The following is a 27,933-nucleotide window of genomic DNA, read 5'->3' on the forward strand; positions in this document are numbered from 1 at the left end:
CCACCACTTGATGAGATCACCATAATTTCAGACTTCTATAGCCTGGTACTTCCCCATCTCTTCTCATCTCTACCTATAATTACCACTCACAATTGAGCCTGCCTTTGCAGTTTACTTGGTACTAGTTGCATAAAAACATTGGCAGTGAATGATTAGCAGACATAAGACCATTAATATAACTATGCTTGAGGTAGACATTCAGTCTTCCTCACCACAGAACTCCTGATGTATCTTGCTTGTAAGCAAGCAACCTTTGTGCTTTAGGAGACTTGCCCTCTGGAGGTGGGACAGCAGTGGCTTCAGCTTCAGCTGAGAATTTGGATGGTGAGGAAGTTTGTAGACAGGGCCCCTGACCACAATACCTTTTGTAGTTGTAATGCAAATGGGATGTATCCTACCCTTCAATGTGAGCACTCTGAACTTCAGTGGAGATACAGGCATAGAGCTAAACTCTGTCTATTTTGATATTTTTAAGCCCAATTCAGATTTTTAACCAACTTTGCCCACACTAGGACTTTAAAGATATGCCCTGAGGCTTTTCTGAATTGGGGTTTTTGGTTTATCATCAAATGAAGGGAAAATGTGCTGTAACCCACTCACCTGACTCAGTCACAGCTGCAGAGTACGATACTAATCTCTACATTTATTAAACACATGCTCCCTCTGGAGCTGGAGATGATACAGTAACAGCTGTTTTATTCTGGGGTTGTTTTTTTTTTAAGTCATGAGGAAACAAACACAACCATATCTAGTATAATTCACAGTGTTCACACCTACTACTGCCATTAAGATGTACAAAGATAAACAACGGTTAAATTCTCCACATCTTTTACAATCTCCCTCCCATTCTCTCTTCCTGTTGTTGCCATCATTATTGTGAGTTAAGTGTGATTGAGCAAAGGGAAATTAATTTTTATGCAAAAATAAATGAGGCAAGCTGTGCTGGGCATAACATCCCCCCCAAAATACAGAGATTAAACATAAGAAATCAGTAAACCTACAATGAAGACAGTGAAACAAAGCAAATGCTGGGAAACCAGGATTTGCTCTGACTTTAATGTCAGCCTGGCCTCCCACTGCTATAAGATTAATATTTCTTTATGAATCATCAATCCTTTTTGTCCACAAGAAATGGTAACACTTCTAGATGGCAAGCAAACGTATCATTTGGGACACAAGCCCCTACCATGAATTCCACTGTGGCTTTTAACCACGACTTGTGGGTAGGAACACGGTGGTACAATACACCTCCAAAACACTGGGACAGACACAGTGCATCTCTGGAAACTGAGAAAATTCACACAGCAGCCAACAATTTAAAGGAGGGTGCCTTATATCAGAAGACATCATTCCTTTGCCTGGTTAGTGCACAAAAGGGGCGTATTGTTCCTCTGCTCAACCCGCAAGAGAATATCCAATGCCCTTTTTCAACTCTGAAACTACCACATCACTTGAATGTGCTGATGAGCTCCAAGCACGTGACCACTACCAGCCTTGCTGATGGCTGAGGCCAGTGAGCTGGGCCTGCAGATACAGCATCCTTAGGCTTGGTACTGCTCTCTCCATCCTGAACTCATCCCAAATCCAATTATGTCCTAAGCACATTGCAATACTTTTCCCCTTTTCTCAATGTATTGAAAACAGGAAGGAAAAGGTGGCAGCAAACTGCACAAAGAGCCTTGTGGTTGATGGTTTTAGAGTAGTTAAGTTGTTGAAGAGACTCGAGGTAATGTCAAGGACACTGAAACTGTGTAACTGCACATACATTTTTCAGAGACAGAAAAGTAATCCCCCTGCAGTTAATAGATCTTATTATGCTCAAAGTCAATAAACTTGGTAAAGGGCTTTGGCAAGTCACCTCCTTTGTGTTTGGACTGCAGTGCTGGCTGTGTGGTTTGCCTTTGTCTACTCCAGCCTTGTTTACCAACAGAGCTATAGACACAATCTAGCCTTAGGCACAATTCTGGCAAATATGTTGATGCCTATTTTTGAATTCCAACACTTTCTGTAGCAGCATTTACAAGTGAGATGTATGAAAGTGAGTAAACAGATATTTAAAACGCCATTTCCTTTCTCACCATGCATGTTTACTATTTGCAGTTTAGTCACAAGTGAAAGAGATCATTTCATCTCAGTTCCTTCCTCCAGCATATCCACCTGATGTATTTCTGTGGATGATCGGGGCACTACAGTGTAATGTTTGCTGTTCTTGTAAATTAACACTTTACTTCTGAAAAGCTACAAACCATTTGTTCATAAAACACTTTGTAATCCCCACCAGTCTATTTGGGAGTTCGCTTGTTTTTTTCAGATCTAATATAATTTTAGGATGTTGCTGCAAATTAAACATCCATGTCTTAGATGACATTTTCTTTGTAAACAAGTGAATACAAATATATTTTCCCATGCATATTTAATATGTGCACACAGCAGTCAACCTTCAAATCCATCCCCCCCAGTCCTTCCGACAAACTAGAAATCCTCTTTGCCATAAAAACATACCCTTTTCCCTCAATAAATCTATTCCTTAGAATAAACTTTTGCCTTTAGAGTCTCATTTTTCATTTATTTCATTAGTTTCCATCTCAGATAACTAAATTCTTTTTTATTACAGCTGGGAATTTTTATAACGTGCAAATTGAAATAGTGATTGTATTGCAGTACTCTGCAAGTGGTTTTCATTAAGCCTCCAGCTACTATTCCTTGCTCTGTTGGATATCTTTGTGTCAGGGTTACTTTACGCTGGACAGAAATTTGAACAATTCATGTTGAAAAGAATGTCTAAAAATCTGTTAGATAACAACGCACTGGCTGATGGAGCTTAATTGCATATTCTTGTCATAATCAAAATACCTCAATTGCTTAAAACTTCATAACCATGCTAAAAAAAAGTGCATGTATTCCAGAGATCCACAGTTCTGAAAATCAAAATGACTACTTGTCTTTACAATTCTCTGTAAGCAGACACACAGTGCCAGAAACATATTTACATTTCTGAGATGCTACACTACATTTCTTGTCAATAGAGTGACTAAATTCATACCCTGTCTTTGAGTAGGATTTTCCTGATAACTTTAGTCACTTAAAATAGTTCAGAACCATTTGTGTGGCTTGTTGAAATTTACAGCATGCTTACATTGTTGATCACCAGTCTCATCTTGCTACTTTGTCATCCTGTATTGCCTATTGGTAAATGAGTTTGCTAGCATATATTCCCATTGCTGCCAGGGTCACAGAAGTCTGAATGAACACAGAAAGAGTCCACTTAATTGCAAAGATTTATAGCTATGCTGTTTTCTTTTCTCCCTTTCTACTCAAACTTGTCTTCCACATCTGACATCTAGAGAAAGGGAGAGCTGCTTATTCTAGTCAAAAACAGCAGCAGACAAGGATCACAGTTTTGCAGAGATTCTTTATTTCTCCTGCTAGTGCGTAGGCAACAGAGAAACAGTTTTCTAATCCACAGGGTACTGAACCAAAGAAAAGTCCTGTGCCAATATAACATTACCTGTGATCAGTCTGCAATGAAGCAATGGGTTACACGACTGGCAAAAAAAACCATAACCTGTGTAACTTCCAGAAGTAACAAGCTGTTCACTTTGATTTAAGACACCATGTTTTCAAGGTGAAAAGACAGGTGAACCATTACATAATAAACAGATGAGAAATTTTTAAGCCCTGGAAACACAGGAGCAGAAAGTTGCCATTTGAAAATCTGTCTCTGCCTGACCAAAGAGTCTGCTGTGTGAACCAAGTACAACTTCTGTGTCAAACTAAAACCTTTTCCTTTGTCTTATTCATGGCTCTGCTACAAGTCTGGGTAGCAGAGGATCAATCAATTCCAACAAACCAGTGATTTTGGGAGCTCTGGGGATTAAAAAAGAATCCAACAAAACCCAAAGTGTTTTGCATTTCTGATTGAACACAGTTATTTTAAAGAGCACAGTTTACACACTGAAAACTTACCAATGGAGCGATGAATGCAGGTATGCTGGTTATCACTCAGAAAAAAGCCCTCTTTGCACTGACATTCGTAGCTGCCCATAGTATTTACACAAATCTGCTGGCACCCTCCATTGTTATCCAGACACTCATCAACATCTAGAAGGGAGAAGGAAAAAGAAATGCAAGATAATGTACAGATTCAGAATACATATCTAGAAGAGCAAGGAATCCACAAAAAGGCACACTGCAAATTAAGCTAATGAAAACTACCCAAATGCCATCAGAGTTAATCCAAATTAATCCAGCTAATTCTTTTTACTGCATCCCAGGCTTAAAGTTAACATTAAAAAAAACAAAACCAAAAAACCAACTGGGGAGGGGAGTCCAGCTATGTCTCCATGTATTCTGAGCTGCAAATTGATTTCTAATGCACAATGAATGTTAACATCCTAAAAAGGCTGTGACCCCATCTGCCAAGTGTGGTGTTGCACTCTGTCATTCCCACTCCACTTGGAAAGACATACTTCAGGTCTACAGTAATTTCTAGCAGGGGTAGCAGGCAAACACAAAGGGCATTACTGGGTGAAAAGAGTCTTTATAGAGTTCTGGTCTTGAACAGAACAGCATGTTTCAATTACTGGAGTCATAACCCCCTACTTTGTCAGTTTGTTTAATGTTGTTTAATGAAAAGAAGGCTTCTTAAATCTAAATGTTCCATGTCTGTATTGTCATTTTAATAGGCAAATATATAAAACCACAAAGGCAGCATTAGCTACTGACTGTTTTGAGGGTCTCTGCCTATCCCCCTTCAATTCTCTTTGGCATAACAGTTTTTATGCTGTTATGTTCAACAGACATATGTTTCAGCATTGGGAAACCACTGCCACAAATAGATATCTGACCCACATTCAACCTTGCAACTCTCCTGCTTTGCTTATAAAAACAAATCATCTCTGTTTTCTGGGGGGTTTTGTTTGTTTTTTTTCCCTTTGGATAAAAGCAACTTGCCACCTGAAAATTCCATGTTTTCCTTTTTTTATGAAGACTCTTCAGCCTGTTAGTTATTTCACAGTATGTGCCAACATGTCAGCAAATGAGTTGATGTGTGTTTTGCTTTCATTTTATTTTTGGAGGGAGCAAAAAACCACAACAAAGCTAAATGATCCACAACATTCAAAACCTCAGAAGAGCTGGCACAGCTCCTGCAGAAATTAATTCCTCCAGAACTGGCCACAACACACTAAGGTAAAACCAAGTTGCTTTTGCTAGTACTCTTGCAGGCAAGGCCAGAAAGCTCTCAAATGCTGCAGCAACTCAGCAAGTAACTCATGCAGGAAGGCCAATGAGTTCCGGCAGCTTGCTCAGCTAAGCCTGATACTGCTGTGTGTGCTGCCTGCACTTCATGTGACAGAAACTGTAGCTCTTTCTCACAGAGAGAAAAGCTCTAGGGTAATTACAGCAGTACCCAGGGAAACCAGGCAGCCTCCTTCTGTCTGGAATTACAATACAAGTGTGTAGACAGTCATTCTCCTTTTTTTTATTTACCAAGAAATGTTAAGCACTATTGCCTCAAACTTTCTGTATCAAAATCCTCCCTGCCCTCAGTACTTATTCATTTCCAAATGTGAACATTTTCATAACCCTGTCAGAGAGTTTGGGAGTCCCTAGGATAAGGAAGTGAAGACTGTCATTGCCTACTGCTGCACAAGAAGGAAAGATAAGACATCCTGGTTAGACTCATCCTCTGGGAGTCTGCATGCCTTGCTACACTACTTGTGCCAACTCAAATTTACTTCTTCAAAACAGCACACTGGAATCTAGATTCTCCTCTCTGGAAGATTAGTTGAACACTTACTGAAGGAACAAGTCTCACTTGATACATGTACAAACCCCCAAATTTTGCTACAAAGTATGTGGCCTTCCCAGAACTCTGTTTATATTATCACAAAGTAACTTGAACAATTGCCTTCCAGCTCTGATGAATAAACTGAAACAAATGCAGTGATTTATAAACATTCTTTTTTTGCTGCTCTTGATAGCAAATGCTGGTGATTTACCACTTCCATAAGGAGACAGCTCAATTTACCACCAAACCCCAAATCCATATGCTGGAATAAAATTATTACAATCAAAACTCTTTAACACGCTTTACTCTGAGAAATTTCTTCCAATTGTTTTCAATTACTTGACTCAAAATTATTTTAATATGCATTTATGAAGAGAAGGAGTTGAAGAAAGGGAACAGCTGGGATTTAGGACTAGTATATCTCTATCTCCTTACAACATGCCTTTCAACAGATCTTGGCCTGACGGTGCAGGATTAACATTTTCTCTTCTCAGGGCTCACTCCTACTAGGGTCAGGCTTTTGGAGCACTTTGTGTTACTGCAGTCTAAAAAGGCACTATTGATTACCAATTGCTTACTATTCACCACACCAAGCAACCTATTGGACACGGCTGCCTGGATTTTTTACTAGATAATTCACTGGATTATTTACTTGGTAAGCTTTCTTTCCAATAAAGTCACTTCATGATCAGCCTATCAGTTTATTAATAACCCACTTTAGAGAATAGGGTAAAACAGTCTTCTTAAGTTAGGAGACAGAACTCCATAGACTCCAAGAAGCTCAGGCTTTAGCAGATCTGGCAGAATAATTCCTTCATGTATCTGAATTTTTTCAAAGCTCACAAACAAAATAGCAGCCAAAGGGGCTTTTTCTTTCCTTCATTGTGCAACTCTCATTCAATGCAGCTCAAGTTACCCAGCTGAATTTGTAAACATCGATAGCACAGCATGTGTGAGATTGCACTTTGGACCAGATTTTCTAGAGATTAAGTTCCATATAAACACCAAAATAAGAAGTCAGGTTTTCAATAAAGCTCTCCTAGCTCCAGTTTTGGTGGCTCTACATGTCAAACTTGGCTGTTCACTGTTTTGAAATAAACGAGGGTAAATTCTCAGGAGCTTTAATTGTTGCCACTCTGTGACAGTTTACACTTGCTGGAAACCTGGGGCCTAACTCTAGAGATATGAAAAAAGTCACTTATGGTGTAAAATCCCTTCACTGAAACATCTGCTGTAAGCCCCAATTGAACCCGTTTTACAAACTTCTCAGTTTAGGATTGAGTACAAATACAAAGCTTACTTCCTTTACTACTCTTCTCTTAATAAAAAGGAATTATTTTTTTTTTTAGAACAAACTTCTTTCATAACCTTTTACAAAAATCAGCTACCAATGATCATTCAGGACCAGACTGTCTCTCTGAGGATAGCAACCTCAAGGCAGCAGAGGAAGGTTTCCATTCCTTTAAACTGGTGTACGGAAAGTCAAACCTGTTTCCTACACTCCTTATCTGGCAAAAGTTTCAGCTTGGTCTCACCACCTGACAGAGTATTGATTCCAAGAGTACATTATCCACTGCTTACAGGAGAGCTGAGCCTCAAAATTCTATGGATGATCCCAGGGTGGAAGCTGCAGCAAGGTTCCAGCAAGACTTTACAATCCAAAATCACAAAAGGATGGAAAAAGATTCTCACCTGAGCTGAGCTCAGGATGAAAAACTAGGAAAAAGTGAATAGCTGTCATTAAGCCATTCGTGGTAAGGCTCATCACAAAGAACCGTCCTGTGATTACATTTGCTAAAGACAATCACTGCTGGAAGTGTCTAGAAACATCTCAGTTTCCACAGGTCTTAACTACTTACCAGCACAAATAAATAGCTAAGATGACAACCAGCACAAGAGCTAGAACTGCTTATAGAGAGTTCAGACCAGAGTGACAAACCTATGTTTTGGGGAAGATGAGGATCTGGACATCAGAGTGGCCAGCTGTCATCAAGGACAACCAGGAACAGCGCAAGAGCCAGCTTAAGGAGAGGCTGGGAAAGGAGAAGTATCTTTCAAAAGAGACACAGATAATGGATGCACATATGCATACATATATAGCTGTATCTAGATATCAGAAGCATTATGCAAATTAATGCATATCTGAATTTGCATAAGACCTCTAGCTTTTTGGCCCACTGCCTTCACATAATCAAACTTGTGTTCTGTACCTTGGTAAGGTGAGATCCTCTAGAGAAAAGTAGTGTGAAACAATATCAAAGGGTAGGAAACATTAGACTTGATAAAGATGAATCTTTTATTTATTAAATAAACAAATCCTTTTGGTTTCTCATTTAATTTATCTGATGAACTTTTCAAACTAGCTCCACTGGTGTTTCACCCTGATCTGGCACATTCCACAGCATTTGGCCTAAAGAAGCTATTCTGACAGAGTGTCCTGTATGGATACTGCCGAGGGAGAAAGGTCTGCTAAGGGTACCTGAAACCAAAACCACAAGCAGGAAGACACAAAAGTGGAAACGCTAACCAGAGTCAATGCCAAGAACAGTATGTCCACTGTTTGCTTCCTCCCATGATCTTCTCTTCCTTCCTTGTGACATTTTTCTTTCATGTCAGCATTTTCATAAACACTTAAGCCCCTCAGAAATCTGAGTCTCGTCTTAAATTCTCCAAAGCATTTCGGAACCACAGTACAATGCACTTACTGTAGCATCAAGACTTCTAAAAACAGGACTTTGACTCATGATCCAACAAGCTGATCTTGCTATTTTTTACTCTAAGCTACTCTTTGAAACTTTTGGAAGATCTCTCCAAGATGCCTATTTTAGCAGTGCAGAACATCATGATAGAGAGATGGACTACTGATAGCCAAACTGCAGACTTTTCTCAAATGTTAGCAACAAAACAACACTTAGGATATCTTGCATTTGCAAGAGAAATTATTAGCAACCACAAACACAGAAAATATAAGTGCCTGACTCTGGAATTTTAAAACCATTATATTCTGAATATTTCTAGTGAGAAAGCTGAAAGTCTCATTTTAAAAAAATCACATTCCTGGACTAATTATAGTCACAGTTATACCAAAAGACCATCTAGTCCAGCATCTCTGAGACTTCCCTGTAGCTGATGCTCAAAAGAAGACTGCAGAGATGGGACAGAACTATTGCAGACATGGTCTCCCAGGTTTGAGCAATCACATGCTTATCAACTTTCCTAAATCGCTTGCTGGATCATTGTCCTGCTGGATCTTTCCTGTATGAATTTCTCTAATCTCTAATGAGCTCAAATGTGATGGGGCAACTCCTTCTGCAACTTAATTATGAGTTATATAAAACCCCCATATTTTTGTTTATTTCAAACATGTTGCTTCATAGACTAAATGAATGTCCCCAATTCCATTATTGTGAGAAACAGCAAGTATTCACTCACTACTTGCCTTTTATGCATCTTTCTTGATCTTACAAACCCCTGTGTACTGCCTCTCTCATCTATTTTGAGCCCTGAAGCACAGCAATACACAAATAAGATGATTACAGAAAACACTCAAATTACTTCAGTTTATCGTGTTCGAAACAAAAAGTGCTCATTTCTAGAAGTTAACCTTTAATGATGGCAACATTTGGAACATATTCTTCTCACTTCTCTAATCCTCCAAATACCATGATGCTCTGTTGGAGTGGGTGTCTTGGAAGATGTGATTTCAAGATACCCATGGAAGCCCAAAGAGAAATCTGGCATGTAGGAGTGAAGCAAGTGGTATCAGATGAGAGGTTGCAGGCAGGTGCTCCTGCTGGAACGCTCATACAAGTGGTGACATGCTGTGAAGGAAGGGAGGGTGATAGAATTGCTTCAGCTGAGGGGGGCATGGAAACAAGATTCATTGCTAATTGAAATAACTGCTTTGTTAGACTAACTTTATGCGACCGTGCAGGGGCAAATATTGGAAGAAAGAGACATCACTACCTATGTACACAGAATTTCTATCTTCAGCAGATCTGAAATCAGACTTCACCAAAAATTCCAAAGCTGGGTCCAAATTTGCACATGAGGCTAGAATTGTAATTTTTGTCTGCTCCTTTCAGAAACTGAAAAATCTGGTGAAGAAAAGGAGAAAGAACACCACGGATCCTACACTAGTGAATGTTTACTGAACTAGACATTAAAAAAAAAGAAAAGAAAAAGTGTGAAAAATTACCTTTCCATGAAAAGTAAAGCAGCACATTTTAGAGAAGGGAAACAAAGAAATAATCACAAGAATGCTCTTGGTTGATGAATACTAAAATAATTCTAAAATGCTCAGTGAATTGATCCCTAGAACTACTCTTAAGTACAAGGATGCAACACCTACAATGATGGCAATGATCTGTCCTGGAGAATCCCTTCTCCTAACAGGCTACAATCACCTTCCACCTCAACACCCACTGACTGGGCTTCTCGTTTGCCTGCACAGCTATAGATGTGCACAACTAGAAAAGGATGCTTAAAACCTTTCCTGTAGCTATTTCGTGACACACAGTGGAATTCCTTAAATTTCACACCACACAAACACAGTGTAAATGCAGCTGCACCAGACTTCTTTGCTATGTATAGCATAGGAAATATTCACTTAACACAGCAGCCTAACTCTGCTGCATGTGGTCCCTGCCCATTTGCTGAGCTGAAGTACACAGCCCCCAGACATTGCATGAATGTTGCATCAAGTTTGAGTCCCTTGACGTCACTTGTTTATTCCTTTCTTAAACAACTGGGCACCACTCTCTGTTCTTTCAAGACACAAAAAGCCTTTTCACAGCTTTTAGCATTTTCAGAACAAATGTCCAAGTCCTCTAATGTGAGATCTTAGTTGTAGCTCCTGTCCTCTCACTTGGTAACCACATCTATTTTTCAGACAGACACATACACTTGGTGGCCTCCTGACAACAGGGCCTAAACACAATGAAGTTCCTGCTCGATGACTTTTAATGTTATCCATTTTTTTGATACAGGGCTTTACAACAATTTTGTGTGAATCTGATCATACTTCTTTCCATCTACAGTGCCACTGTTTAGGGAACATCAGCAGCCTCCAGCTTGGCATGAGGCTCTTACTGTGAGGCACAGACACTATAGCAGGAGCTGAAAAATACTGGTTTTTTTAGGCAGATTGGCTTAGTCAGACATATCTCCTCATTAAACTTACGTGGAACAGAAGAGTGCTGAAAATGTTTTCCAAGTGCTGATATTGCTCCTGTAGCTCATACCAAAACAATTACATTTTCCTGAAAGTATTGCCATTGGTGAAAATTGTTTTATAAACACTTTCTGAACACTTTCAGTGAATGAATGCTTCATTTGGCACAAAACGTTTGGGCAAACTAGCAGTTATGGCACCTGGAAAACAAGTTCAGCATTTCCACTCTCCTAAACGTGAGTAATACAAACACCAGTATTTAGAATAAATATTGTCTCTGATTTCTCTTGACAGAAATATTTGAAACATATTTAAGATCTTACAAAAAGCATTAATTTCTGTTTTATACGGAATGGCTTGTACTGGTAACTTGAAGACTGGAGTGAATTGTGTCTAACAATTTCTTTCCATATCTTATAAGGCCTCTTAATCAGAAAATTTGCTTTAATCCTAAATATTGCAAATTCTCTAAACCATTATTCTTGTAAAGTATGTCCAGTGACTTTATAGTGAATAATTTTTATTACTATTATTATTTTGATATTAGCTACAGTCATCACAAAACTCATATTAAAATATGCTACCATGAACTAGTCCATGTCCCTTCCTGCCCCTCTTTTATGTAAAACTGCATCTTATGCTCTGATACAACTCCAGTAAGGAATGTGTACACAGGGAATCTTTTGAGATGTTTGAGAAGGAACTGAAGTCTGCAGAAGGTAATGGATGCAGGAAAAACAATCTTCTACCTTGGAGCAGGACAGTGCAGAAAGCTGAGACTCTGAAATCTACCGAAGAAGAAAATTCACTACCAACCTTTCGTTTAGTACTCATCCATACTGGAAAAGAGTTTAGTTCCATTTTCTAATACAGTAAGCAACTACATAGCAGATACTCTTTTTGATGGCTATTTCTTGACTGTATAAATCATCCTGTTTATCATAAATCAACACCGCCAAGGCCTGACTGCATTCTAAGCATAGCACAATGACAGGGACTGTCTTTGAAATCAGAGACCAGACAACTTCACTGCTCTCCATTTTGTCTGATGCCTTTTTGTAATACATGTGAATTCAGTGTTTTAACTGGACCTATGTAATTTCTCAGATTGAAAAAGACACCATTCCATTAGGGAAGGTTTGAATGCTATATACATCTGACTGGTAAAAACACCCATTACTCCAGGCTGAAATCCTGCACCCTCAGGTGAATACACCTTCTCCCTTGCTTTAAGTAAGCACTAAACACAATGTGGCTCCCAAAGCTTTGGTTAATTTCAATATACTTGACAGTTTTTCTCTCAAGGTATACATCCATATAGGCCACACTAGCTTAGAAATTTGCTATTATGAGAAAGCTAATGTTAATTAACACAAGATCCAAAGCTAAAACAAACAAGATAAAGCAGTAAGGATGCAGAATAAAATTCCAAGCATCCATATGGGATTCACTGATTTAACTTATACATGTTAACTTCACACTCTAAGCTGATTATTCTTTACTTTCCTGAGTGTTCCATGTAGAGAAATCTTTACTGTGATTGATTACCTCCTCCAGGGAGTAAGCATGTAAAAAAAAGGCTCAGACAACAAGAAGACTTGCAGAAACAAGAGACTGAGATTGATGCTGCTGTCACATAGCTCCCAGTTTCTTAATTTATTACGACAGTCTGAGAATCTAACTTCATAGCTGACAGCAACCAAGATTTATTCTACACTTCTGATTATTTCCCCATACCTAACAAAAAAACCTTGGGCCTATGCTGATTTATACTCTCACTTGTTTTGGTACTTCTCAGATCACACTGGCTTAAGAAAGCAAACACATGGCAAATTAACATGTAAAGAAAGTTATATCTTATTTGAACTCAGAAGATTAATGTGGGGTGACCAAACATTAGAGTACTTTTGAAGGGGAAAACTTTTAGATACAGAAATAGAAAAAGCAGGATAAATGTGTCCAGATCCTAGCTTCAGAGAGAGGTGGATATCAGAGATCCTTCCATTACTCACAGAGAGAATTCCATACTTTTATTGGATTTTGGAAGACCATCAGAACTAGCATATTATCATCCCATCTTGAAAGAGAGTTTTAATTTAGTTCTAGGACTGTCTGCTTCCACTTGCACCATGAAGATTTTCACAAGATGCAAGCAACCAAGTAGCAAAAGTAAACATATATATACAGAAGTTGCTCGTAAACATCTAATACAGAATTGTCTATAGAACATTTACTCATCATCCTACCTATTCATATTTTCTCAGCACCTAGTCAGTCAGCACAGGGCATTGCAGAAGAGTAGTACATGTTCCAAAATCTGATACATGCTACTGTACCACAGCCTGGATACTTTGAATTGCTGTGATGAATCACAGCTGTTATCATTAATCTCATGTACAGCCCAAATAAGACTGATACAAGATCTGAAACCAGTAATACAGTAAAAGTCAGTTTGCTGAAGAAATAGCAGAAAGTAACTTTCTTTGCCATTTGGGCTTGCACCTGAAAAACAAAGAACTTCCAAAAATGCTTTCAAATCCTGGAAGAATGCATTAGTCACTAAAATGCAATTTGTTGTGCAATTCACAGAGTGGATTTTTGTGAATGAACTCACTGCAGCTTGTCTGGGGAAGGTTCAGTGGCTAAATACCTCTGGGCCCCCATTTGCAGGGCTCCCCTCATCCCAAGGTTCTTACTATGCTCCAAGGACCTAATCACTGCCCATCATCATTTGCAGAAATACAGAACTCATAGAGGTTTATCACATACAGATGTATCTATTGTTAAACCTTGTATTTCAACAATTTTCATCTTGTCTGTAAATACATATTATACACAGCCCCATTCCCATCTTGGGCCTGGACCCCTCAAGGTAGGAACAGCTCCCTGCTACCCAGCCATCAAGCCCTGACCTGGGACTCTGCCCTGCTTCTCTTCTCTTAAGGTATAAACCAACTGCCACGTGCTGAAATTCTGCTCAAGTAAAACTCTGACTGGAATCAGTGCAAATGAGTAAGAGCTTCAAAATTTAGATTATTAACCTTCTCTACAGAACTGTCATAGCTTTACATATGTTTTAATAAAAAAGAAAAATTAAGTAAAGAAGGCTATAGGGTGTATTCAACCTCCCTGCATCTGCCAAGGAGCTTGAGATTACCAACTGTGAAAATCTGGAAAAGAGTTTATAACTGGTATTATTCAAGGCCCTGCTAATGTGCTAGAGGAGAAGGACAATACTTAACTGTCAGCTCACCTAATAGCCTTCTGGAACTAGGAAAGAAGAGGAAGGAAAACTGGAAGACAGCCCTTCTTCAGATTCTCTTTAAAATCTTTGGGTTTATGAAAATAAAAACAACTTTTCAAAAGCTGTTTGGTTTTATATAAAAAATGTTCACATTTAAAAAGAAAAAAATCTATTTGAACTGTCGGGAAAAATAAAGAAAAATAAACATCAGTAATAGAAGCATTTGTTTGGAGTTCAGGCAAGCAACACATTGTGCACAGCTGTCTGGAAAGAAGAAAAATGCAACTAAATTAAAAGGAAGATACTAGTCTCTTTAATCATAGCAGTGATTATGCAATCCTGAGTTATGCACCACTTCTTGACATTACACATCTGGGAGCCTTAGAAATTCTTTCTCATACATTTGCAACTCTCCTCCCTCTTCATGTTGATAGTCAGATTAGGCTGCAGTCCCACATCCCAGTGTGCACATTCAAACAGCAGGGGAGGAACAGGTAGATTCTTATTTCTAACTGCTTTGGGTTTATTTTGAAAGAAAATGGCACACCTCAATATGTGAAAGAGACAAAGAAGGAAAAATCAGTTTATCAGTAAGATCATGGAGAGAAAAATGATAGAACAGGAAAAACAAAACAGATTAGTAATTCATATACAAGAAGGGAAAATATATTTCTTGACTGGTTTTAAGCCTATTGCATGAGACCAAATGTTAGTCTTGCATTCACTGAGTGGAATTTAGAGCAGTATTTGAGAAGGAACTACTGCTATTTCAAGTGATTACAGTGCTAAAAAAAATTATTTTTAGCTAGACAAGGATCTCACAATATTTGAATCCCCTGTGGTGTCATATCATGTTATATTTGAGAAATTACTCAATAAAAATGTCAAATAGAAAGCAAGTTGAGTTCCCTTGAGGACAGTTTTGGGCATTTTCCAGTACAAATATTAACTATGAATCCTTAACCAAACATCTCTTCCCAACAAATAAATAATTAAGAATTTTCACTTGATTAGAAAGAAAGAATGTTGAAACAAGAACTCAGGAAAAAACACTTAACTTGTCAACGGCATCTGCTCTAATTAGTTGTGAATACTCCAAGTTTGCTATTTATAACAAAGATTTTAACCATCTTGCTATACTGACGTTACTAGAAAGACATTCAGCGAAGATTTAAAAAGGAATGTAAACCCTGTCAAGAAGAGATGGCTTAAGGTTTTGCATAGACCTCAGTCAAGCAAAATATGTAGATATCCTGATATAGTCTTGTCCACTACAACCTGTTTCTTAAATGGCCTACAGATCTATCAGTGAACTACTATGAGGTCCCATCCCTAGGCCTTCTACCTAAAATCACTAGATAAAAAATTCTGATGGGGTGCATGTGATAAAATGTGGCCCAAGTCACTGAGAGAACAATTCAGCTGTCTAAACATCAGAGTCAGATGTCATTTTAGATTCCTAACATTATTCCAGCTAGCCTCCATCCCACACTCCAGGTCTAGTCCTGCAGATCTCTGGACTTGATGATCCCTGCGGGTCCCTTCCAACTTGATGTATTCTATGATTCTATAATCTCATGTCACATCTGTCAGCTCCAGTGTATTCTCACTGCCTTGAGGCTCCTGTGTCTAGGCAGTCAAATAGTCCCCTAAGTGTTCTTGCTGCCTGGATCCCTATGTGCTGGCAAAATAGACCCCAACAGTAATGCCTGGAAGGCCAAAGGATGTGGGAGAAGTAGGAATAGTGTAGTCTGATGTTGGGTCACTCCTAGCACATCTTCTGTCCAAGCACATACACATCCATGGTGCTGCATGAGAAGATTGTTCGGGCAGGGTTTTCAAAATCAACCTTCTGTGAGTTTTATAGGCTCATCTACGAATTCAGAATAGGCACACCAATTTCCAAAATTTTATAGAAATCCTGATTTAAATTTGTATGTGCAAATACAAGGTCTATTTTTGATTTGAGACCTCACTGCATCTTCTTAAATCCAGTCAACTGCATTTACATGTTTCTGGTAACATAAGAGAAGGGAAACACAACTGCTCAAGAAGGGAAAAGACTTCCAAAAACTGGTACTGTGCTAATGGGACAAAGAGGCTCTCCCAACAGTCAGTGTGACTAATAATGCCAGCAACTAGCTAGGGAGCAAATGTTGACAGAAAAATGAAGTTCTTTTTATTAGCAATGGTGCCCCAAATCTGAGTTAGCAAACAACAAGAAGTCACAGCAGATTTGCATGGTCACTTTCAGAATTAAAAACTTCAGTCTAAAACCTTACAATGAGACACTCTGGTCCTCAGTGAACTCATTCAAATTTTAAAGGGAGAAAGAGGAATGAGCCTTCGTTCCCTCTTCAGGGCCTCTAAGTAAAAACAGCTATCTTACTGAGAAATATTAGAGATCATTCACTAGTTGCAAATATTCAAATTCACATTTGAGGAACAGCAACTTCCCCAGCCCATGGTCTCAAAACTGTAACTCCTTTCAGTGTCCTAAAGTTACACACTGGGACAAAGGGAGCCCTTTGCTATTATCACAACTGTTTCAACCTTAGCCACCTGTTTCTATTATTGTAATGCTTTCTTTGTCCAACCCCTTTCCCAAGCAGCTGAACATAAATTAATGAAAATAAAATTATGAATTTTACTCTCTCCGTAGATCTAGCCTGTATGCTTCATGACCAGAAAGCAGTAACACAGATAGCAGGTCCAAAAAATCCCACAGATCTGAATGCTTTATCTTTCATCAGGTCACTCCTTTTGCTGTTCATTGTTTAAAGGTTTTTTCCCTACTGCTATGGGAGTCGTTTGGGCAAAGCTGAAATTAGTGAGCTGTTTGAAACAGAGCATATGCACACTTATTTGAATTCCAGTATCTGAACTATTTGATTATGCTCAAGTCTTGCTTAATTAAGAATTTAGGCATATTAGAATAAATAGTTTTTCTTTATTTTTAAAATTAATGCCCAGCTGCTCTTGGCCAACTGATCATTTGACCACCTCAGGCTGACGGAAACAAATCTATTTAGACTATTCCATAACAAATGAAATTTGGAAGTTTGAGTCAAAAGCCTGTCAATGGTCAGGATATATATTGCATTGGAACAAATACTGCTCAATTTGAAAATGAATGCAGTAGGAAATACACCTACTGAAAAGCCAATCAAATCCTTGCTGTTCTATAGCTTCACTTAGTGCTTCCACAGCTTCAGCTAGTGCTAGCTGGTGATATTGGTCCTCATTATTTCTAGTTCACTGCCTCATTGCTTGACTTTTATTGCAAATGTATCAGTTTTTATCAAAGGAAAGCTGCTGCGTGAGACAGCAAAAGTATCCCTCTTCCACACTGTTTTATAAACAGCACCTTGAAATTGATTTAGGACTGTACAAAACACTGGTCATTGCTTTTATATTGGGAATACTGAGGAAGACAGTCTCTAAGCACTGGAATTTAACTAAACATTACTACCAAGTAAGCAGGCATGGGAAACTGGACACAGCAATCAAGGTTCATTTCCAGGTAATTGCCATGAAGAAATTTCATAACAAAACATAATTTTTTAACTTATAGGATAAACCCAACCTATTTAAACCAGAACAATGGGCATGAATCAAAAATAGAGATCCACAAATCCTCAGACTGCTGAAGAAATTAAGATCCTGCACTGAACATGACTCTGCACACTAGTGGACTGTGTCGCTCCCATTTGTAAAGAGCTATTACTGATGTCTTCTGCCCTGTTTCATTGTCCAGTTATTACTTCCTCACACTGGCACTTCTGTAATTTATCTTCATACACCATATCCTAAAACTATATTGTCCTAAAAAGGAAAAAAGGGGAGGGGGAGCTCTAAAGATATGACTGGATTTACAAAAGTTGGAACAAACAGATAAAATACATTACAGAATATGCAATATATTTAACAGTTTACTTTTCTTAAAAAAAAAAAAGCCCAAACATCCAGCACAGGCTTTGTGGGTCAGGGTTCTCTTTAGCAACACTAAAGATGGACACACTGTTTTGAGTATGTTGGGATTAAGAGTGCCAGCTTTAAGGGTCTGGTCTAAACAACACTGGAGTCAATGGACAGGTTTGAAATTATTCAGTGTGATCTGGACCAAGTCTTTACTAAAAACACACCAGATGACAAAATGCAGCAAACAGATCAGGTCTTCTTGCCACAGCCATGAAATGAAACTTTCTTAGCAGAATTCACTACTTACCAAGACAGTTGTGGCCATCATGGGCTAACATGAACCCATCGTAGCATGTACACCTGTAGTTGCCTGGAATGTTGATACACTCATGGACACAACCCCCATTGTAGAAGTCGTTTTCACACTCATCGATATCTAAAACACAAGGTGAGGAAAAAGCAGCTTTTGTAAAAAAGGTATTACTAAGAATACAGAAATATTTCTCCAACTAAGCACATTTTTTGAATATATACATGTTCCTAGTCCTTCTACAGACCCATATTGCCTATTTCATACAACGGATGGCTCAGGGAGTTACTGACTGAATATACCAGGGTCATAGATGACTGAAAAGCAGCAAGCCAAAGCACAGAACACTCCTTCCCAAAATAACTGTAGGATCATTACAGCAAACAACGATATGCTGTCAAAATGAACAAGAAACATCTGATTTTAGTACACTTTTCATATTTAAAATGCAGCTTTTATTTTTTTACTATAAGCAGACTTTGGTGTAACAAACAACTATCTGAAACATGTTCTTAATATGGCATAAAAGTATGCCTTTTTAACAAAAAATTGTCTTCCCCACAGAATAAGTTATATTCTAATTTTCTGTATTCATCCACACACAGCAAGAAACACAAAAAGTCCAACATTTTATTCTTAGAATATATATTAGATTTTTTTTGTACACTGGCCTGTACCTGCGAGAATGTTGTTAATGGTAAGAGAGATGCATTCTGCTTCAACGACAAACAATCTTAATATGATCTTCCTTCCCTCACACACAAAATAAGCACTTTTTCATTCATTCTAGAAAATGCAAACTTCTTTTTACAGACTGTATTTTGGCTTATCCATGGAACCTCAGTATCAGAGTCACTGCTGTGAATCATTCAATGGTGCACATCAACCAACTACAAATACATAAATACATAAATAATTAAAGATGGCCTCATAGCTTGATGACTATCAGCTCTAAATTCGTGGTGTGCTAGACAAAAACCCCCAGTTACTCTCCCTAAGTTAGGCAGCACATGATAAACAGAGTTATCTTTTCAGAAAACTACCTGTTACTACATCAGAGCTATCCTGGCAGTAGATTTCAAACGTGCCTTCCATTGCAGAGGCGGATGAAACATTTCTGATTTAGGTTCATGTTCACACAGACTTGCCTTTTTTTTTCCCCCTTTTAAAAGTACTCCATGAAAAGCTTTGCTACCCGGTATACCTTGGCATGCCCAGATGCAATCCCAAGATAGCAAGGTGGTTTGGTAAAAACAGGCTCTTCTGAAAAGCCTGCTCAGACTCAGCCACTCAATGTTCTCTGCATTTATGGCCCTTGGATTGAGTATGGCTAAGTTTGTCACTCACTGCACAATCTGTTGGAGCAGGAACACCTCCCACTAGGTTGCTCAAGGTTGCTCAACCAGCCAGGTTGCTCAAGGCTCCATCCAACCTGGCCTTGAACACCAACAGGGCTGGGGCATCCACAACCTCCCTGGAATCTGCAAAAACAATTAGCTATTTCTAACCCAGCATTTGGCACTATAGAAATACTGGAAAGGTGAAGAAAGGATCTTACTAACAAAAATACGACCTGCTGCTTAAAGGTGAATTTCCTAGTCTTTCCACCATTGTTCTGTTTCAGAAAGTTCTTATTCTTTACTAACCATTTCCATCCATTAGTTGTACAAGTGCCCAGGTCAACACAGCCTGTGAATGTGCTCTACCTTCTGAGTCCAGTAAGACAACAAAAATACATTCTTGGAAACAATAACCAGCAAGTCAATTGCTGTGCATTGGGCTCATTCCAAACACCCCTGCAGCATGGCAGTGCAGTCTCTGAGAAGCTGCTCTCCATTCACAGCCCAGTGTGCCCAGGTGCATAGTCCCAAAGTGTCCTGGTAAGGTTACCACTTAGCAAATACTTGCAGCTTCCATACCCATTCACTAATATTTCCAGAAACTTCCTATTATTCTTAAGCTACAGGGACAAAATAGAGCTGTACAGTAATGTCATGTTTTAACAGGCAAAGTCAGTGGCCAAGAAGCACGTAACAGGATTTTGATGTCAGGCGTGTCAGGCATTCCCTTGTGCTGATTTGGGCTGGGGTAGACTTAACTTTCTTCCCAGTGGCTAGTATGGGCTATGTTTTGGATTTGTGCTGAATGCAGTGTTGATAACGCAGAGATGTTTTTGTTATTTCTTGAGCAGAGCTTGCACAGAGTCAAGGTCTTCGCTGCTTTCTGTACTGCGACGCTGGTGAGGAAGTTGAGGGTGTATGGGAGGTTGGGAGGAGACACAGCTGGGACAGGTGACCCAAACTGACCCAAGAGATATTCCAGACCATATGACATCATGCTCAGGATATAAAGTGGGAGGAAGAAGGAGGAAGGAGGGACATTTTGAGTATCGGCATTCGTCTTCCCAAGTCACTGTTACACATGATGGGGCCTGCTCTCCTGGAAGTGCTGAACACCTCCTGCCTGTGGGAAGCAGTGTCTTAATTATTTGTTTTGCTATGCTTGTGTGTGCAGCTTTTGCTTTCTCTATTAAACTCTCTTTATCTCAACCCACGAGTTTTCTATCTTTCACCTTTCCACATCTCTCCCCCATCCTGCTGCAGGGGGAGTAAGTGGCTGTGTGGGGCTTGGTGACTCCCTGGGGTTAAATCACAACACCTCAGGACACTGAGAAAAAGAGGCACGTTCATTTTAAGATTTGTTCTTAAGCTTTATCCAGCACTGACTCTCTTCAGAAGAGGAAATTCAGAAGATAGTGCTATTAGATGTTACATCACTCAGCATCAGACTGTCATGGCTTGATCAATTAATTCCCTTTTTTCAAACAATGAATCAAATAGTACTACTTGTTTCAATAAGCAATGGGATAAATAAGCCTTCAAAAGGGACCAAAAAAGAAAAAAAAAATCAAAGAAATGTGAAGCCTTTTTGGCTTACATAATACTTATTTGTAAAAAGCTGTACTGTGATTAGCAGCACAAGATAATGATAAATACATAAGCTACAGAAAGGGTAATGTAACAGATAGATAAACCAGAAAAATAACAAGAGGAACACATTCTTCTCATCCCTCTCTCTCAGGACTTCAAGTTACATTAAATTTTGCAAAAGGATTAGGAAATTATTTCTCCCTTTTGTACCCCAATAGGTATACAAAACTAGAAGTGGAGCCAAAAATTCTCTTTCTCAGAGACATGTTGTGGGGTTTTGGGTGTTTCTTCTCCCTTCACAACCACATTGCTATTTAAGAGACTTCACCTGGCAGGTTGATTGGAATTTCTATCTCCAGTACTGCTAGCAAAAAAACACAGGGATAAGACTGGTGAATTTAACACTTCTAAAACCAACCACAACAAAAACCAACCCCAAACCAAAACAATAACAAACAAAACCCAAGAAAACCAAACCAAACCCAAAACAAACAAAAGAAAACACCCCAAAACACAAACACAAAAGAAACAAACAAACAGCCCCCCCAAAAAAACCCTCACAAAAAGCCTGCACAAAGTCTGCAAAGTCCAAATGTTGAACTTATTTCAAGCTCCAGTTGACAAGAGAAAAGCCAACAATGTGACTAGTACCTCATATTCTCTTCTCATATACCTGGAGGAAGGTATTCTTTAAAGAATGCCTTGGTGAAAATGTGGAACAGCTAGAATTTATGGACAGAATCTTACGTCTGACATGTCAGGATATGGCTCCCTTAGTAGGTTTAATATAGAGTAGAAGTAATAGAAGTACTTTCATGCACATAAAACCTGAAAGGTTTGCTCTTAATTTTGTCTATTGTAAAACTCAAAATTTGCAGGGCCCAGCTGTGTTCATTTCCTTTCGGTTAGGTCATATCCTAATATTCTTTTTTTCCTGTAATTGACAGAATTGGGTGTTAACCAAATTCTCGACTCCAAAAACCTCTAACTCAGAAAGTTAAGCCTCCCCACTGATTTTGTCGCTTCAACTATCCTTAACATTTTCAGCATTTCATCACTTAATAGTGCCTTTCATCATGATGGAATTAGCAAGCCAACAGAAAAAAAGAAACAGAAGAAAGCAAGAAATGTTGCCATCTAACCATGGAATTGCACTGGATGTAGGAGCATATACTGATGAATTAGAAAGGTTTCTCAAAGGAAAACCTAATGTTTTCTCTACACTGCCAAAGTACAAAGTTTTCAATCCAGTAAATTATGGCTATTCAGACAGGGAACTCTTTGGGTCCACTGAAGGAATGCCCCTAAAGAGTATTGCAATTTTCTCTCTAAGAGAAATTATTTTTGTTTGGTATTACAATTACAGAGGAATTACAGGAGTCCTGGACAAGAATTGAATGCACCAAAATTAAGAAGGTGTAGGGCCACTTATGATAGTGACACAGTCTGCCAAGAACCTGCATTCAAAGGAGACAGCAATTCCCAGTCCCAGAGCTGGATGTATGCAACCACATTCTAAGCCGCTGGTGACATAATTTTGATCTTCTCTTTCTGGAACTGGTTTGGGAAATCTCAAAAATCCACTGCTTGTTTCAAAAGTTTGAAGGTAAAAAATTATCAGGAAACAAGAGAGAGAAACTTACTTGGGTATATTAGTGACTGTACTGGCTCAGCTATTTGCCAAGGTGAAAAAAGCTTGGAAACTACATCAGAATTCTGTCTGGAGACAGAGGTGAATTTTTGCTACAGCCTGGAAAGAACACTTTCAGCAGTCCTAGGGAACACAGCAGTGCCATGCTCTGCCACTGCCCTCCTCAATGAGCAGCAGTGTTATTTATAGAGTGCATACTGGATGAGACTGCAATTATTATGCAATACAAGCAGCCAAGAACTTTCTTTAAACAACCCTAGACAAGTATCTGAGAAAATCTGAGCATTTGTTACCATGAGGATGTGCTGGAATTTATAATCTTTGTATTTCAGTTATAGGAAGAGAATTTGAATTTATTTTCTTTAAGTGAAATAATTCTTTTTGGCCTCATGGGAACTGTATCTACCTTATACAAACTGGGGTTGACTCTTCTTTCATGATTAGAGGTAAAACTGACACTATCCCAGAATTATTTTTTTCCTTTGTGCATTCTGCAACAAAGAGATGGCACTCTCAGAAGTCTCACAAGGCCACCCTGCACAGAAGCAGCTCTTCCAGGAGCACATACAACTTGACTAAGAAGTGTTCGAAATAAAACAAGAATCAAACTCTTCTGCTTCCAATTTCACAGTATTTCAACTTTCTGTTTCAGCAGAGAATAGAAGACACATCAGCATGCAATATCTAACGTCCGAAAGACAAACCAAACTGTAAAACACTGAGGATAATGCTGGTTCCCACTTTGACTAAACATTTGCAGCAGCATCATGCAATTTACTGCATGCTAATCATCTTTCCCAAGCAGTAACAAGATTTGCTAGAAGGTGTCAAAGAATTTACACCAAGAAAGTAAAGAGTCTACCTCCAGCAAAATTCATTTCAAGTCTTCATTACACCAATTGCAATTCATTAAGTTCCTGAATGTCCAAAAATCATTACAAGACATGTAACAAAATTTGTCAGCACAGCTACAGAACATTACGGGCATAGCTACTGAAATCAAAGCAAATGTCTGCATGGAGTTGATGAATTTTGGATGAGTGTCACAGCTAAACTGTCACAGAAGCCTTATGGCTATTAACATGCAAAAGGAAGAATGGCTGAGGCCTGAAAGTCAATGAGCCAAATTCATCTTTTAGTGTTGAATTCTACAGATTTCTATAGAAAATGGGAAAGTGTGCATTGGCACAGCTTTTTATCTTGGCATCTGTCAAGGCCACAGATCCCAACACTCACAATGCAACAGAAGATGTTCAAAATAGGGGTAGGATTGAGTAAAATCTGTGTCCATTTTAGAGTATTTCTTGACTAGTAATACAAGGGAAAGATCTGGAGCTAATTTAGTAAACAAAAACTTCAATCGACTTTGAAAAGAGTAATTTATGTGCCTGGACATTTTAAAACAAATAGCCAAAGAAAGCTGCCCACATCAATTTCTTCTCTTTTAAGGAACCACAAACAAAAGTTAACACACAGGTATATCATGCAGATGTGGCATATCTCCTGAAGAAGCTGGATCCATAAAACAGCTAGAAAAAGAAATCTTAAAATCTTTGTAAGTGCATTCTGATGGATAAAAGCACATATTTCTTCAGTATCTGAAAAAAAATATTTTGGTGTTCATCTTTCTTTATCGAGTTGCTTTAAACAAAATACTGTTAAAGAAGCACAACGGAGACAGTAAACAACAATGTCCTTCAAAACTTGTCAGGAAATAAACCATTTTTACCTTTCTGCTTCAAGAGAGGTTGCTGCTAGCCCCCTACAGAGGACAAAGCATACCAGCTGGAAAATTCTCTATGATCAGTTGCCTTTTTAAAAAAAAATCATACTACAGTTCTGCAATTGCAGCATGTTGCCTGCTTATCCAGAATTATTATGCAGCAAAGAACATTGCAAAACACTGGAACAGATATTTCCATGTGGTAATATTTTGCACTTTTATGGCTTCTCTCTTAAAAGCTTTCACAAAATTTTACTGATTCTTCACTGAGTTTTGGTCACTGTTCCTCTTATAACTAATGCACTATCCTCATTTCCACAGCAAAATAGAGGAGAAAAGGCCAAACCCTAGACTTCAAATCCTACACAATTAAGAACAGAGCTACAGTACAGAGCTGTCTTCATCACTGCATATTTTTATGCAATCTTGATCTCAGATGCTTGTCAAAGAAGTGACCTTGTAATATCCAAAGGTGAAATACTTTTGAGGTGAAATCCCAATACTACAGAAATCAAGAGGCATTTTTGACACTAGCTTAATAGAGACAGGAAGAGATGTTTTCTGGGGCTCATGGCAAGGAGATATGTGAGACAGGATCAGCACTTTGTCCCATTTCCAATTCAGAACAAGCACCAACACTGCTATTTTACTTTCAAGGAAACAGGCAAAAATGAAGTGACATGCACACTGGCAAGGACACAAACAAGTTCAAGTATTCAATCACAATTCTAGATGTTATTCTTCTTAATTAGTGGGTTTGGGGACTGTAAAAGTCATTAAAATAAGAAAACATTACATGTGAATATTTTTATACACACTCTGTTTCTTTGGCAGATTCTCCATTTAATACACTTCCAGCAGATGTACAACATACACTGGCCAACCTGAAGCTAAGGCAGTTGTATTTCTCATCTCAAGTTGCACTTTCCTTAAGAAGGGAACCAATTCCAGCCCTAGGGGCCAGGAGAAAAGCTCACACATAGGTAAAGACCATTTTGGTTGAGTGCAGGGCAGATTCACTAGAAGTTCAGCTCTCTGGAAAGCACTCAGCTTAAGCAAGAATACTGAAACTATTAGATTCTCAAGAAGAGTTTAGCATCAACACATTTCCACTTGTTCAAAATTATCTGTAGACCACTCGGGTCTACTCTTAAAATCTGTAAGAACTGTCCCAGCTAGATGTATGAGGAACCAGGTAGGAAAACATTATCAATTTCACTCAACCTGAAATACCACTTCCCTCTGAGCTTCCACATATACTCCAAGTTTATGAATAAAATATTGACATATGAAGATATGTTCAATTTTTTTTACTCCAAACAAAACCTTCACATTCACCTCAGAGTGAAGTCCATTTCTGAAAATCCTTTTCCATGAAAAGCTTTGTAAATAACTTTTTCTATAGGAGAAAACTTTTTTTCCTGAGATACTTTATATTTTTTGACTCATAAATGCTAACATCATTATTCTTTAGATGTTGTGACCTTGGAAATGTTACAGTCTAATGAATCAGAGGAACACACAGATTTTACAGCTTTCAAGGTGCCATGATGTTTTCAAGACGCTTGTGCCAAAGAAAACTGTAAAATTTGATAGCCATTAGGACTACTCTAAGAGACAAGGTCAAGGGTGGGCAGCCTGGGAACAGGGGAAAATCAGAAAAAGCAGCCTGATGTTTCTCAGTGGAGAAAGAAAAAGAACAGGTACAATACCTTGTTTAGCATGAGTTTTTTCCAGGGCAAATCCCTCAAGATTTATCACTACTTTTCCACTGTGCATACTGTTTCTCCCATGTTTTTCCCATTAGTGCACCCACAAAGAAAAATAATAAATTCAATTTTACAACTTCCTTCAAAAATGTCACAAACTCCTATTTTCCAGTATGAAACCAGCAACAAAATGAAAATGCCATGCCAACTTAGTGGAGATGATTTGGATGCAATCTGTGGTATTGTTGTGCTGTTTCTCTGGAAGCCATTTCATACAGTTTCCAGAATAGATGAAGTACTTGGTAGCAGTTCCATTTGTTTCCTCTTCTTCTGTGATGGCTAAGCACAAAGTTCATCATGCTTTGTGTCTTGTTAAAGTACTCATCTGAAAAAATGGGAGAAAAATGGAATACAAACCTAACCATGTATGCCCAGCTGGTTAAACTGCACATATATTTTAAAGTGTGAACAGTTTCTTGCCTAAAAACATTTAGGATATATATGAAAGGCAGGTAAGACACCACCTATCACTGATTGTGTGATATGACCTTTAAACTTTCTATGAATATTATGTTTAATATTTTTTCTCCAACCACATAATTTTAGAGAAAGCACAGAGACACCTACTGTAGATCCCAATTTTTCCCTGCATCTGAATTGTTTTCCTATTATTACACTAAGCACAGAAAGCATGATGCAAACAGACAAGATTTCAGACACACGAGTCCTTCTCTAAGGAGGCAACAAAGTACATGAAGAGAGTTTATCGGCTGTAGAAAATGTAGGTGTATTTAGCACTTATTTTGCAAGTTTTAGTTAATGATCTTCAAGTATTGTTTATCATAGAAAGAGAATTAAAGAGTCACATTTAAAGACTCTAGTGGCCAGACAGTATCAAACACCCGGTGCTGTCAGATTAATTCAACTGACTCAGCTCACATACTGCTAAATTAAACAAGGCAATAGAATGCAAAAATCCAAACTGGCTACAGTAGCCAAATGGTTATATTTGACATTTTTGGTGAGTGACCATCACATTCTTTATTCACTGATAAGAAATGTGGTCTCTGGAGACTCCCTTCCTTACATTTTTCTTAAATTCATCTTCCCTTCCTCAGTTTCCTGCCTCTGTTCTCTTTCCTATACATTTCCCTCCTTACTAAAACTCCTAGTTCAAACAGTTAGAAGAACATTTTTAATGGCTGGACATTGATATGCTAATCAAACCGACAACAGACAAAAGAATCTGCCCCTTTGATTCATTCTCTCAGGATGCTTGAAGTTCAAGGCAGGTATTACTGCTTCAGTGCATGTGCACTTTGCCAAAGGAAAGTTATCACTGAAGTACAGGGGAATAAAAGTCCTTAAAAAAATAAAGATGAGAACATTTAAACTGAAAGCTGAGATTCTGCTTGCACGTGGTGCAATTTTCCAGCCACCTAAATACTCTAAATGGTGGCATACATAATACTACAGGAGCA

At 38.5% G+C, this 27,933-nt stretch overlaps 1 protein-coding gene across 1 annotated transcript in view; it reads right to left on the bottom strand.

Moving 5' to 3' along the window:
• Positions 1-27,933, bottom strand: part of SCUBE1 (signal peptide, CUB domain, EGF-like 1) — a gene marked incomplete at its 5' end in the record, with an annotated part of 186,567 nt that overhangs the window by 138,104 nt on the left and 20,530 nt on the right. The window contains 2 exons of the mRNA XM_009076090.1: positions 3,967-4,101; positions 18,437-18,565. Of these exons, the coding sequence (XP_009074338.1) occupies positions 3,967-4,101; positions 18,437-18,565 (264 nt within the window). The remainder of the gene's footprint in view (positions 1-3,966; positions 4,102-18,436; positions 18,566-27,933) is intronic.

This window comes from Acanthisitta chloris, unplaced genomic scaffold, assembly GCF_000695815.1.
Source record: "Acanthisitta chloris isolate BGI_N310 unplaced genomic scaffold, ASM69581v1 scaffold4526, whole genome shotgun sequence".
Lineage (NCBI taxonomy): Eukaryota > Metazoa > Chordata > Aves > Passeriformes > Acanthisittidae > Acanthisitta > Acanthisitta chloris.